This window comes from Perna viridis, chromosome 3 (assembly GCF_037379345.1).
Source record: "Perna viridis isolate PV_CMFRI_1.1 ecotype Kerala chromosome 3, ASM3737934v1, whole genome shotgun sequence".
Classification (NCBI taxonomy): Eukaryota; Metazoa; Mollusca; class Bivalvia; order Mytilida; family Mytilidae; genus Perna; species Perna viridis.
Window position 1 is genome coordinate 4297470 of NC_142447.1, and position 16088 is coordinate 4313557.

General features: G+C 30.7%; 2 protein-coding genes across 2 annotated transcripts; both read right to left on the minus strand.

Annotated features, from left to right (window-relative positions):
- Positions 1 to 3990: 3990 nt before the first annotated feature.
- Positions 3991 to 7011, minus strand: LOC148620724 (oncoprotein-induced transcript 3 protein-like). The gene is made up of 3 exons (XM_088573866.1): positions 6993 to 7011; positions 4560 to 4775; positions 3991 to 4115 (listed from the first exon to the last, which is right to left on the minus strand). Exons 1-3 carry the CDS (start codon positions 7009 to 7011, stop codon positions 3991 to 3993), a joined length of 360 nt encoding a protein of 119 aa, XP_088429992.1.
- Positions 7012 to 13041: 6030 nt separating this feature from the next.
- LOC148620725 (oncoprotein-induced transcript 3 protein-like) lies at positions 13042 to 15568 on the minus strand. The gene is made up of 4 exons (XM_088573867.1): positions 15550 to 15568; positions 14961 to 15164; positions 13210 to 13377; positions 13042 to 13073 (listed from the first exon to the last, which is right to left on the minus strand). The coding sequence occupies exons 1-4, from the start codon at positions 15566 to 15568 to the stop codon at positions 13042 to 13044; spliced, it is 423 nt and encodes a 140-aa protein (XP_088429993.1).
- Between the last annotated feature and the right edge of the window lie 520 nt (positions 15569 to 16088).

Here is a 16088-nt window from a genome sequence, read left to right on the forward strand (position 1 = left end):
GTCCAATATACTAGGCCAATATGGATTTTAACCGATCCTATATGACGTATTGGACGAGTAAAAGTCGTGTTGGACGGTTAAATCCAGTATTGGCAGTTTTGATCACATTTGGACTAATACTCGAACGTTAGTCAATAATAAAGGATATGGACCGATTCAACAAATTTCTGACAAAAGTAGGACCACTTCAAAAAATGTTCAATCATTGTACACTATCGGTTGAGAAATTCGAAGTTATTTCCTTCTCATCCATTACTATGTATGGATTTAACTTTCACTGATTTAAGAAAGCCACATAGACTAATAGCGCACATGTATGATGAAAATTTTTATACGGTCCTTTTGATGAAAACTACGCCCATAGCCCAACTGGCTAAACACTTGCCCTATTAACTACAGAGAAATATCTCTTTAGTATCTAGTTTGAATCTGGATGAAAAATCTTGCTTAAAAGTCTGTGATCATAATGACATTTTTGAAATTTTTAATATCCATTACCGAGTTTTTTTTATATTTTTCAATTGACAGAACGTAATTTTGTATTACAATATCATGATTACACCTTTTGTCTGGCTTTCCAAATCGTTTGAATATTTACTCAATTCCTGAAGTATCAACTGATTAACTTCACCAACAAATTGTTCATGAGCCCTTTCCTCTGGCCAAACTATGAAATCGTTAGCCTACGTCCTAACAATAACATGGCATTTTGATGATATTTCACTTACCAACATGTTCATGTCAAATGAAGCTTCCCAGTGTCTTGGTCGTAAAATAGTATCATTACGTCTGTATAGTTTGTTTGTGTCCCTTTAACGCCTATTTCATTGATATACCAATCAATATCGTAGTAATAAACTGTTCTTGGGTTGTGAAAGTGGCATTTGAAAACGGGTTCTTCGTTGAAGTCATCAAAGCCCGACATATACAAATTTCCTCTCATCAGTTCTGATTCTACAACTAATCTTATTGTTACGTCCGGGTAATCACCTGGAAGAAATGCTGGGTCTAAAATCTTGAAAGTTAAAATTAAATTTTTGCTACACACAACATAACACAACACGATTTTTACGTATGACAGATCAGATTAAATACATTCATTTGACAAAGACAAAATTAAAAAAAGGAATTAAAAACAAAGAAATAAGGTGTCTGTGAACAAAAATCACGCTTTTTAAAAATTGTCATATAAATCATTATAAAAATGTTTAAAAATACATGTTTATCCCAAGAACACTTGAATATAACACACAGCATTAATATAATTTTCCTACATTTTCATTCGATTGTCTATTCCCGACTTGCGGACCAACATTTTGTCAACATTTATCTCCCTTTGGAGCAGGTGTCTATTCGGAACACGTAAGGTACTCCATCCGAAATCGACGATACTTTAGATTGATTGATTGATTGTTGGGGTTCAACGTCCGAGCAGCAATATTTCAGCTATATTCAGACGAACGATACTTTAGAAAATCTCGAAAGTCAAAAGGGAATTTCTCGTTCTACTGACCCAGCCATAAATTTTCTTTACCCAGGATACAAATGAAAATCATACATATGTAACCTACCAACAAAATGAAACACCCTGTAAATTTTAGAAACACTGTTGTGTTTGTCTGTTGGGGATTCCATTTTTATTCAAGTTACCTCTTTTTTCTGCACCGGAATCCGAACATCGATTAGAGAGTCTTCGAAATTATACCTGCTCTTACGGGAGGTAACTCTGCAAAAACAGGATAAAATATGGCTGGATCCCGAGCTCCGCAAGTCGGGAATATTTTATTGGTAATGTTTATTTGCTTTTAATTATAATATATTGATATCGGCCATAAGTGTTTTATATTTTAGTTCATTTAGTATTTCATGTTTGTAAAATAATATATATGCATTTATGTTGTGTCTTCCATTTCATTCACAGATTTACAAATCTTATGACAATGTAAAAAGAAAATGGAATTGTTTTTGAGAGACCGATTTATGCGAAACAAAGAATGAAAGATCCGATTTTTTGCCAATATATATTAGAGGTCAATGACGTATAAAAAGTAACAATGGTGTTCTACTCATTAACAGGTAGAATACAAAACATTACAAGAACAACGTCAAAAGGCACAATTAATAGCACTTGTTAGGCATTTCAAACATGACATAGATCATATTACTTTGATTTGTAAAAGAAATTCGTCTTATTATCTCTGGTTTCGCTGCTTCATTCGTTAAAGACGGCGTTTCACTAATGTGTTGAAAATATCAGAGAACTCCTATTAGTTCTGATGTAAGTACTTATTCCTAAATAAATGTTTTATATATTAGTGCCGGTATCAAACAGAAATGATATTAAAATATTAAAATAAGAAACAAATGTGTACGAAATTAATATGACATACTTGAACAGCTAGGTGTGTATCCAGTTTCTGATGATGTTCCTGGCGGACAAATAATGTTTTGACCTATTTAAGAGAAAATGTTGACTGAATTCACACAATTTTATAATGAAGAAATCGTCACGGTTGTCACAATTAAGCTACTTGTCATCATAAATGTTTTTTCTTATTTGTCTATAGAAGTCAATGAAATATCTTCTATCGTTGTGTACTTTCTTTTACAAGTTATTGAAAAATTTGTTCACACCAAGTCAGTTTGGTATTCAAATAAAACGTTCGTCCTTGAAAATAAAAGAATTAACGGCAGCTTTGAAAAAAATTGAGAAAAGGGAAAGATGCGACAGATATAACAAATATATCCCCAAAGTAAATAATCGACATATAGATCGAAATCGACATTATTGTATTTGGGGTATTATTCAAGGGTGTTCGCTACACATATTCGGCCATTTCTTGTCAGATTTTCGATAGTATTAGATTTATTTGCCCAGTGACCCCCACTTTTGTTTTCATAATTTTATTAAACACCAAAAATACCAGTTTTATATATTGTAAATTTCGATATGATGTACATGCCTTTCAAGGAGTAGCCTCTCATCAGCAGCATTAAAATCAAATATGAAGGAAGACCATAATAAAAATATTAGTTGTATACAAGAACTACTCGTAACCAAAACTATCGAAAGAGGAAGCATATAAAAGGACACATCTTTACATGTCATTTTAAATGATTTCATGACATCCTTGTTATTTCTTCGTTTTTTTTTTAATTGATATAACATACTAAGACAAAATCTATGTAAAAAAGAGAAATCCTATCTTTGCAGCTATAATTTCAAATGCTTATATTTAAAAAAAAACGAGAACCTGACCCATCATTTTTTTTCTATTCATATTGTTCTAGCACAAAAGATCTTAAAAGATTTCACAATCCTTGGATATCCCTGTTATTCTTAAACTGAGCAGCAAACATTCCTAAGAAAACGCTATAGCTATCTGAGTTTGATATTGAAACAAAACAAAAATAACAGTTTGATAGGACATTCTCAGGAAAATCGAACGGGGGAAATAGTTACACGAAAATAAGTTAAAAATACAAAACAAAAACAAAAAAAAAAACAAAACAAAAAGAAACAAAAAAACAAAACAAAACAACAAATTGACAATACTTACCTTAAATAAAACAACATTGGGTCGTAAACCAATTAACTTTATTCGTTACTCTCTTTCTAGATTCATTTTCCTAAACAGACGTTTTTGTTTTGGTATAAATCAGAAGACCCATCTGCGATTTCTGGTTTACCTCTAGAATTTCGAAATGCTGCTTTACAATGCAAAAACGTCTATTAATAGCTTTGCATAACACATTTATAGTGTAGAAATATATGTTTGTCATTTTAATAGGTATGTTTAGACAGAAAGATGTTTTGCTATTAATGCTAAACTCAACGCTCTGTACATTTTATGAATTAAAATGGTAGATTGGGACCCATTCTCGTGAAACCACGGAGACACGTGACGAGACTTACATCCCTACTGTGCTACCTAAATAAAAATACTTACAAAAACAATAAGCCGAATCAATGAAAGGACTCTTGATAACTTAATAAACATAGTATTGTCCTATACAATTACGTATTTCAATGTTCCAAGTATCTCTACATTCATTAAAAAAATCTTGCAGGCAGACAGGTTGTGTAACCGTCATATTTACACTGGGTAACATGCCTATACACAAGAAAAAAGAAATTCATACAATTATTTAGAGTTACTGTTTTTAATATTCAGTTCAATTTCATAATTTGCCTTTTGCGTTTTATTGTGTATATAACTAGGGGGATCAAGAGGGGGTCTTAAGCTTAATGTTTTTGTATAGAAAATGACAAGAAACTACTAGAGCTGAATTTCTGGATCCGTCATTGGTGTTTTTTTTTTAATTCGTTCTGTTCATTGATTGATTTTGTCTCTAATTTGAATGCTTTATCTTTTCCCTCGATATTCGAAATCAACAAGACCAGGTTGTTCAAATCTTTATAAGCATGATAATAAGTTATCCATATAAACAATCTGCCGAAAATTGCGCAATGTTTTCAAACATGAAATAACTTCTGGCTTAAAATTGTAAGCTACTTATAATTCCATTGGAAGCCTCATCAAATGTTATTATGTTACCATTGAACCATATTGGGTACCATGTACCACATCTAAAATCTCCAGGAGGTGACGTAGGGATATCTTCACCAGCACCATTCCTTATTCTGAACCACTTTGGGGGATCTGGAAATCTGTCGTCGCTGAAAGTCAAATCTTCTTCCAAGTTAAGGCGATAGTCAACCGGTCGCTTGTCCTCTCCATCTATAGTTTGATATACCGTAGGACTACAAGGGTCTACAAAATGTAATTCTTATTAATTCAAACGATTTAAAGATCAGCTTTGCATGAATTCAGAACATTATTTAGTTCAATTACCTTTATTTCGACATGATATAAGGTTTAAAAGAATGAAGATTGAATTCAAGCGTCTCTGACATAACTTACATTATACAAAATTTTCTTAACAGTAAATCTTAACTTGACCGTACTCGAAAAATTGTGTGAAAACAATGAAAGTTTAATCAAGGGAAGCAAATGTCAAGCGGAAATCGAAAAAAAATGTACCCAGGGACAAAGAGCAGACATGGAGAGCATACACACACAAAAAAGAACATAAAATACTAAGTAACCAAAATAATACATTAAAAGTAACAAAAGTAAATGAGCAACTCGCACTCCATTGAAACTGGGAGCATGGACCAGATTACCGGTAAAATAAATTCGTCAGTTTTGCTGTTCGTTATACAGAGTTAAGTTCAAATAAACATCAGCATAGACACCACAAATAATTCAAGTAACTGAAGTTATAAACACTTATACTCGAATTCACCTCAGCCTGTTTGCAGATTTTTTTAAAATTATCTTTTAAGTTACTCATAAGTTCCTTTTAAAAAATTGCCATTTAATTCATGTCGTTCTGTACTACAGAACATTAAATAACCTGTTTTTAATGCCTTTTTTTTATCTTGTTCTAGCTAAATAATGAACAAAAATCTTGTTTCATAGAAATAGAGCAAAAATCATGGTCAATAGAGTACAGATATATCTGTAAATGCAAATCTACCATCGGATTGACGGGTTTTGAGACATCTATGTTTCATGAATTTATGATTTACCAAATCTTGCCTTATTCTTATAAAGCCTTGTACTCAAAAGAGTATAACCATTTTGACTGATGTGTAATTATTAAATTGTAAATATTTCGCAAATTATCTCCTGATTGCAAATAATTTCTCTTTTATAAAATGTGAGATTCAATTTGCATCATTGGTAGTAATAGATTATATACATTTTTCAAACATTTTGATAGGATAATCGCACCAATTCGGATTGGGAATCACCACATAAAGATTAAACATTTATAATTTAGTGAACATTTGTAAATTGGTTTAAAATTCGCATCTGATCTTGAAATAATTAATCGAGTCAACTGAATATTAGTTTATGTCATTATTTCATATCTTAGCTTCTTGTATTAATTTGATTTGATTTTGTTTGTTTGTTTGTTTTTTTTTTTAGATTTTTGTGTTTTTTGTTGGTTGTTTTCTTGTTTTTTTCTTAACTTAATATTTAACTGCCTTTTCGTGTTTTTTTAAAATTTATTTTGCATTGTTCTGTTTGTTTTCGTTTTTTTTTTAATTTGTTCAATTTTGTTTTGTTTGTTTTTTTTTCTAGACAATCATAATCATTATGGCTTTCACAATGACCATTCGAATCCGATTCTTTCCTAATCTTATACTTGTCAATTTACTATATAATTGCAATTTCCGATTAGAAGAAATAAGGAACAATTATCAAAATTTCGGGAGGTATGCTACACAATAGACTGGAGTCTTCCATTAACAACATTAGAACAAATACTTAGAAACCTCAAAATTCAAACAAAATTACATTATATTCAAGAGTCACTCAAAACCTATAATATCGAAATAGGAAGGCGAATCCAGAACCGACATGTTAAAAAAGTGTGTTATAAGAGCTACATGACAGTCCCCTACAGAGTATACTGAAACTGGTGAAATAACAACATGGATACGGGATAACGTTCTAGTTTAATTGTTTACATAACACCATTTAATGCACCAATGCTATAATAATGATATTCAATACGTATAATTATTTTGGCTAGTGGAAAAATGCATGAACATTATATCAAAATGCACCAAATACAAGGTTTCCATTAAAAAAATTGAAAAATACGAAATTTAATCTATAGGTTTTACACAGTATATTTTGATAGCGAAGTTTATTTTATTTTATTATTTGAATCCCTTGTTGTTTAAATCCCTTTGTACGTGTAATATGAGACAGGTGAAACCTGAAACACTATCGAAAAAACATTAATTTATACCACTTTTAATTTTGTTCAGCTCTGTTGTATTATTCTTATTACCTTCCAATACAGTTAAATTGGTCCTAATTAAAATACACGCTCTGGATTGCCATGGTCCAAAATGAATTATGGGTAAAACTGATAACGTCATTTGTTTATACATTTTGACGCAACCATACTATTGACTATTTCAGCCATCCTTTTCTTTGAAAAAAAAACTATGATTCGATTTGTACTTAGGAAGTACACTACCGTTAGGTCAATTCTGAAAATTTGCCCTCATTTGTTGAAATAAAGCTGTTTTAAGGCAGTCCACATAGAAATTTCAAGTGTTATGTCATTAAAAGGTACATATTTTTCTTATCCTTGGTGTGTGGAGGTTCAAGTAATTTATAAGTTATTTAGTGATTATTGTTATAAAATCCAATAGCCATACTGAAAAAATATTACTGAGTTGTAGAACAAATCAGGAGTGCCTTTAAAAAACAACAGCCAAATACTGTTTTATAAAATATCAGGCACTTAGACACTAGCACAGAATAAAAGCATGCATGGAGGAATATGAAAAAGGGTAAAAATAATAACAACCGTTTCGATTCATATTCTCACAATTTTAGTTCCAAAAGTTCATGCGAAGTAAGGTATTTTGAAAATTAACCAGCTGATGCTGAGGAGAAAACCTATGACGGCACGGAACTGAAACGTTCCGGTTACCATTTTTCCATTAAGTTACACCTGTTTACCATTACATGTATATCATCTGTCTATGTATTAATAAGTTTTACAAAATATTACTGGGTCAACTTCGTGTGCGAAACAGTGCACTTAATGTAACTGTATAGTGCACACTTAATGAGCAGGAAAATTTTTAAGTTGTGTATGTCTTGTAATTTTTGGAAAGCTCTATTTGTTTGGAATTAAAAAATACCAGATTTATTAAAATTGGAAATAGGATATTGATTCTGGATCCAATCTAATACTTAGTTCCCAAGATTGTTATTCATATATTGAAAAAGGCTGTATACATGGCAAAAATGAGAAAACACATTCAGACAAAGGTTTTTTTTTCACTCTCTGAGCATTGAACAAAAACTGTATTTATTAGATTTCTTTTTATCTCATAATTGGTTTTCATACCCACAAATAGCAAATGAGGCTGAAAGTATACAAAATCATGGAATTTTACCAAAACTTGAGACCGGATACTGAAAGGCTTGTTTTGACTTTCTTTTCTGCACAGCAATACTTATTTGCACAGAAAAAGTTTGTTCGGTTATAAAATGCATTTATCATGAGCTAAAGAAGAAATATGTTTTTACTTAAAAGTGGTTAGAATAGCACATATTGCAAGAAGATACAAGAATAACTTCCATGACGTTGCATTTAAAATGATAAACCACTTATCCACCAAATTTCAACTATAACTATTAATTGGTGTGCGAAAAAGTGTGCCTAAATGTAAGTGTATAGTGCATCCTTAATCATCGAACCTAGTGAATGTTATCCGAAACGGTTTTAGTTTTCAATCGCATTTATAATGATCCCTGATAGTATACGAAAAAAAGCGTGGTCATGACGATACTTTAAGTTCCTGAATAAAGATGAAAACCGATATTGAATCTCTTTCTGGACATAAGTATTATAGGCCCTGTTGATAATTCAGGAGCCTATTATACCCCATAGCGGTCGGAAAAATGTTGTATCGAATGTTGAAACAAATTTGTCAGTTGCAAATACTTTTCTATAGAATGATTCTTTTCTTTAATTCAAAATATCACCGTTGATATCTTGACACTATCACTCTCACCTTTTTTTATCCTAAACTCCCACTTTACTTTTAGATGTATACGGTTTTTACAAATTTTCAGAGTTAAGAAATTGACAGAAACATTATCTGCAACTTTTACTTGCAAAGATTGATTGATTGTTGGGGTTTAACGCCCGAGCAGCAATATTTCAGCTATATTCGGGCGATGAACATGAAATGGATGATAAAATGAACATAAAATACTTGCAAAGATTATAATGATGAAGTAAAACAAACATTTTTACTTAATTATACTGATATTGAACAGACCTTTTCAGTACTTCAAATATGGAATTCCTTTTAGGCTGATTCGTAGGCATATTGAAATAATCATCCTATAGTATTTTAGAACAACATTCTTTGTAGTTTTGTTATCTTTATTTTTGACACCCCCCCCCCAAAAAAAAAAAAAACAAAAACAAAAACAAAAACAAAACAAAACAAAAAACAAAAAACAAACAAACTTAGAGTTAAATAGTTAATATACGGGTTGGGGTTACTTTTATCTGAAAACCACACGTAATTTTAGATAAATTTTTAACCAAAGACAATTTTCAACTAAGGTGTTTAATTCAGTACTGTATGAATTTTACGGACTATGAGACTGCATAATTTGTTCATCACTCTGTGTAGGTAGTGTTTCTATCTATAAAAACTGGCTGTATCTAAATAGCAAATTGCAATTGTAAAGAAGCTTTTCCTGTGTAAGAGTAGGAAAGAATCAGTTGGTCACACGGAAAGTAATAATGAATTAAATTATCTAGATGAAAAAACTAACAAAACAAAACAAAAACAAAAACAAACCTAAAAAAAACTAAATCAAATCAAATTAATCTTTTTTCTGATCAAAGGTGGTTTCTGCCATGCGGTCTTTTTAGATAGATATTGGTATATATCTTACCTTGACAAAAAACTCTAGAAAAGCAAGACGTCAATGAAATACACACTAATCGAATCAACTTTTTAAAATTGGTTAATTCTTCTATACATCGAATGCCGATTGACTGTGGTTCACTGTTAGTTAGCTTTTAAGTTTTCAACTACTTACCGATTTATGTGACCTGTCTCAGCCTGTTTTGTGTCACATTTGTAATTAAATACGATATTTCATATTAAATGATAAGTTAAGATATTGAAAATGACATCATAAAATTGATTTATTACAAAATTTAGTAAATTAGATTAAGTATTTCATAAATAAACTGTAAAGAAAAAAAATGAACTTGCTTATCATTTCTGAATTTAATTCAAAAAGGAAAGTCAATTAAATTGCAAATTTGAATATTTCTTTTCAGTGACCAGCAAATTACCCTTCTCCTTTGAGGATTTATGTAGACCAGTATATGATTCTTTATTGATGAAATTAAAACATTTTGTCAAAATATAAAGTTCAGCGTTTACTCGGGTATTAAGAAATAGTAAAGGTCAGAAACAGTAAAATACCATCATTCCGTTCAAACAAAGTTTTCAATGAATAAAATGAAGAGAACAATAGTGCAAAATACCGTTAAAAGTTTAGTTTTAAGCTTTTCTCTATCGATGTTTATGAATCGATAAAAACTATTCATACCAAAAACTTTATCGATATGTCGTGTATCTTTCATAATTCTGTTAGAAATCAGATCAAATTGTCTTCAGTAACTGTTAAGTTAAATCTGTCACAAAAACCTTTACGTCCTATCGAGATGATTCTATATCCCAAATGTTGCAGCAAGTAAGTATATGGAAAATAAGTATGAAAATTACAAGATGTCTTAATGAATCTACTGTTACAAACAAAGCCAAGTTAACACGTCAACAATAACACCTGCACTATACAATTTCTAATTAACATTGTAGGACAAAGGAGTATGGAAGGCTGTCAGATAAAACTATATAGAACTTAAAATTTTGATCATATTCATTGTAAGATGATTTATAACCAATTAACATTTTATACAAGGGAGGGATCTTAAATCACACTTATCATTTCCGTTTAATAATTCACTGATGGTAAAAACAGGAAAATTGTAAATGAAAATAAGCATAAAACAACGTTCTGACAACTATATCACAGATTCCTATCTTGTTGAGTCAAATTCAAGGGAATGAAATAAGAAGAATAAATTATGATTTTTTATTCATTCTAGGACATATCTAAAGAATGATTCCAATTAAGAAAATTGCTCACTGTTTCTTTTCCGGATAAAAATGATTTCTTATAATTTTATGATTGATAAATTAAAACATGCTATATTTACATAAAATGCAATGTTTTTGGAATCGATATTTCTGGTTTGAATAATCTGGTTGGCGTATGTCTATATTTCATGTAGATGAAACCTTAGAAATAGTTCATGGAGTCTCCAGTTCATCAATAACATTTACTCTGCGCGGAAGCAAAGTTAAAATCTATGTGAACAATTTTGATTCTTATTTGAGAACAATACTTAAGATTTTGAAAATTATCAAGCTACAGATTGTGCTTCAGAGTAATTGCTACAAAGAAAACAGATCTATCGAGTCGATGAATCATGGTAAAAACTAATTTATGACCGTGTAGTTTTGTTGGTTGGACATTTTTTATCCCTTACCTTACCAAAGGTCTAAAGGCATTTGAAAATCATATAAAGTAAAAGGTTTATGTATGGAAGAGTAAACTTTGATGTTATGTAATCCTGTCTAAGTACTATATATTAAATCACGTACACTCGAATTAAAAAAAAAATCATTTTTGCTACTAACTTATGTGTAGGAATATAGAACATTCACTGTTGAATTACAACGACGTCAATAGTTGAGTAAAAAAGTACGTCATAGTTAATGACGATGGTTTATTGAATATAAATTTGCAACGAATCTTTCGTCTCAGCAATCTATTGTTGTAAAAAAAGCCAATACAAATTATACTCACCATTCGGAAGCACGTTTACCCAGATTTAATTGGGATTCCTGGTAGTCTTTTTTTGTTTATTGTTTATTAAGTGTCTGTTCTTCTCCTTTTTTCTGTGTTTTCACGACTTTATTGTGTCCTCCGAATTTACTTGTATGACACCTCGGCTTGTCTCCCTTCTTACATGTGTAACTTGTGCCTTGTCCTATATTATTGGCCCCAGTAAATATGTACGTTTGCTTGTTAAAATATACAGCAATTCAATGGAGGCACACATCAATTTGTTCTGATGTCAATATGTGAATGATAGATATTTTAACTCACAGTTAAAAAACAGATGTGTGAGAACAATTTTCAACCCAACCATCTGAACACGTTCAGAAAGCGATAAGAAACATTACATGGATGAACGTTTTTCAACAAGTAGATAATAACAATATATGAATGCTAGATATAGATAATGAATAATGTAGTATTTTCAAAATAGAAAAAATACAAAATAGTCATATTTTACAGCGTCTGTTAAATTGAAATAAAATAATAACATGTTTTCACTAATACTACTTTGATTATGAAAAGTTAAATAAGATATTCTGTTTTACATGGAACATAAGTAGATGAGCTAAGTTAAGTTTAGTGACACACGCTTATTGCTAAACATGGTTAAGCTTTTAATTTAAAAAGCAAAAAAAAGTTAAGCCTTAGCAATGCGGCCAACACATTTGCATATTATAAGCAAACTAAAACATAAAATAAGGAGAATATGTTAATAAATGTTTTGATTGATACATGTACTACAGGTATTTTTAGGGGAAAAAAGGAACTATATGCATTTTTTTCAAATAAATTTTCAGTCAAGCAATAAAAATGGATTTTTAAATGTTTCTACTTAAGATGACACATATCCTCTGGTAAATTTATGTCAGTAATATCTAGCATGGTTTATTGAGATCATTGATTCTTAATCAACAATACTAATATACATAATGTATCTTAATCAATTCAAGAAATATGAAAATATATCTTTAGTCTTTTGCAACTCACTGTAAAGCAGGAAAAAATAGTCAGTCACGAAGATTGAATAAGATGTAATTATAACAAATTTATAAAGTATTACAATGATTGGGAGTAAAAACACAAAAGTATATAAAAATTGTAAATCATTTATTTTCCCAAATCTAAGTGTAACAAATGATGAACTGAAAATTAGTTTAATAATGTAATGGAATATTTAGTAAATATGTTGCTTTTTTTGTAAATGAGACTTTATACTTAACTGAAGTTATATTTTAATTTAAAAAAAAAATGTTTTGATTACAAAGCAGTACTTACAACAGCATCCATATGGAGTCGATGGTTCGACACTAATACCTGTACAAAAGACACATTTTTGATCACACAAGTGTAACACAAGGAGGAATTGTTCTTTGACATTAAATTAAAACCCGAATGGAACATTTCAATTTTGACCATTTTAAAAATTTGGTCGTTTTTTTAACATTGCATTAAAGAAACTGCAAATTATTTAGGTACTCTATATCAAAGTTTATTACATTCCAAGAACATCCATCAGCATCCATTCTAAAATAAATAAGTATAATTTTGCACACTTTATTCGAATTTTTAATATCGCCGTTGCTGAAACCTTTGATTTTCATAAATGTACCAAAAAAATTACACAATACATTTGCAACCCATGTATTTTTCACGAAATTACCGAAACAGTATCCGGAGTCGATAATTGGACTAGGCAACAGTTCATATACAAACGTATTGTCACAGCAATATTTTATTTTTATATTCCAGCTTCTTCCACATTCACCATCAAATGTGACCAAACAAACCTTTCTTGATACTATCTCGCTAACATTTACTGGTAAAACACCTGTGTTAAAATAAATTTATCACAATTTTTTAACACCTCCATTAAAACAGGGTTCTTGGTGGGTCTTTATCACATAAATGAGAGATTCATAAGAGTACAACATATGATATACAATGTAATAGAGGGAGGATTAATGCTCAAAACATACAAACTACATTATACATAATAAATAAATAATAACTGCCGGTACATCTATCATTTTCCTGAGGGCTGGTAATCGATTGACTTGTATTATTGTCGTAAGAAATATATTTTAAAAGCAGTTAATAAATGAGTAATCATGGGAACCAAGATTCTTGCGGAAATCAAAAGAATGTAATCCAAGGACCAGACATGGAAAACAGACATACACAATAAAGAGTATAAAATAACCAAAATAATACATACAAAGTAACAAAAGTAAATGAGCAACTCGGACTCCACTAAAACCTGGGAGCATGAACCAGGTGTACCTGTATGGCAAGCATCCTCAGCTTTTCTAGAAAACAAGTCCAGGGTAGACGAAAGAGGAAAGGAAAGCTATGACACGTTGAACAAATCAGTTTTCATGGTGCAGATGGATACACGGTAACTACCCACGAGTTCATGATGACGACCATAAAACTTCTGCAGTGACGACTTCAATCTTGTAACAACATAACCCTGTCCCAGAAGCCTAATTGTAAGAAGTCTGCGTAGTTACGACAAGCTCTGGCATAACGTAAGAGCTGTGATTTTAAAACTCCATATGCAGGTGTGAAATGGATGTTGCCACAGATGAAAGGAAAGTTGACATTACGGAATGAAAAGTCATTGCGTTTGTCGTTTAGTTTAGTCAATAGTTTTCCAAAACAATTGATCTCTAAGTTTAGTTCAAGATAAGAGGCTGACCTCACAGTGTCTGTATTATCTTTTATCTCAAGTTCTTACGATAATACGGCATCTAAATAGCGAAAAGTGAGATTTAACTAACTAACTAAACGATGTTCTTTCTTTCGGATCAAATCTATAAAGTCATAAGAGTGAAGGAATATGTCAAGAAGCGGATCACAATTTGTGCCCATTGGAATGCCGACCGTTTGTTGGAAAAGGTCCATCACTCTGAACAAATAAATTGTCGATAAAAACATTCCAGATGATTTGGAATTATTTTCTACTAAGTATGAGGAATCTCTACCAAGAACTACATATTTGTATCTAAGTGTACCGTCTTTTTTGAAGTAACCACGACTATATAAAATGTTTTTGAGTCGGGATTTTAACCGAATATAGGAGAACAGAAGTATAAAGAAGTGAAAGATCATAGGTTTTAATACTATTATATTCTGAAAATAATCTTGAATCGAGGGAATCCAGTACATTATCTGTTAACCACAATCATCCTATTTGGTAGAGAGACCAAGGTTGATAAAGATTGATAGAATTGAAAGAGAAGGTTTATTTGTACTGATCATAGTTTTTTTTCACGATTGGATTGCCTGTCAAGTCATATTGCATCAAAAAGTGTTATTTTAATGTTCGTTTTATGATGTTAAACGTAATAACGTAATACAATTTAATTTATTTTCAAATTGTGTATTTATGTACTAAAAGTTAAGAAATACCGTTAAGCCATATTGGAAAAATTGATCCGCATTTAAATAGCTCAAGGGGAAAAGTTGGCATTTGACTTCCTTCTGTAACATTTATTTTGAACCACTGTGGAATGAGTCTATCATCAGAAAAAGACATGTCGTGATCAGGATCAAGCGTATGATTATATGATCGTCTGTTATCATTCAATATAGATGTATAATCATGGCAAGGATCTGAAATCACATTAAAAAATACATTGTACTCGTTTTGTGTTTTGTTTTGTGTGTGTCTGTTTTTCCTGCCTGGTCTTTGTCCCTGGATTACACAATTTTGAATTCAGCTGGTTCCCCTGATTATTTTTTCATCGAATTAAAGATACACAACAGGGGGTTTCATTAACCTTACAATCAACTGTCGTCATATAGTTCAAACAGTTAAAGAAAGCAAATATTAGACTGTAATATATATATTATCTCAGAATGCGTAAAATTGGGTAAATATTATGTTCCTGCTGTAATACAGCAATAGACACCTTGGTTTCAATCTTTTAAGATACACTAATTTTACTTTAAAGTTTCGCTGTACCTTATAGTATGTAAAATCTGAGAAATATCTTACCTGTCTGCGAAAACGACATACGCCACATAAATATCAAATTGACCAAAAGCAGGTAAAGACAACACATCATATTTACAATGTGGTTAGCAATTTCATGTACAGATAAGGAATAGTAAGGTGAATAATAAAAAAAGTTAATGTTTTAATTTTATAAAGGGAAATACACTTCACGCTATGTTTCACCTTAAAAGGAAGAACAAAAAGAAATAACGGTGTACATTATATATCATAGCAAAGATAAAAGCAGGTAATTGAAACACATGTGCCTGTATTATTGAGTGTCACCAATATCATTCTTGAAATAATACTACGTTATGGAATAAACTCAAAAAATCTCTATTAAGAACTATAATTTTAATTTTGAAAGTTTCTTCTGAACTTTGGAATTTCTGGATAAAAAAAACCAAAATAAAAACAAAACAACACAACACAAATTGAAAACTTCAGCTATAAATAGTGAGAGTATTTTAAAAACTCCATGCAAAGTATATATTTTTCCAGCAAAGAAGCTGTAATCATATTCAAAGGAACAGAATATG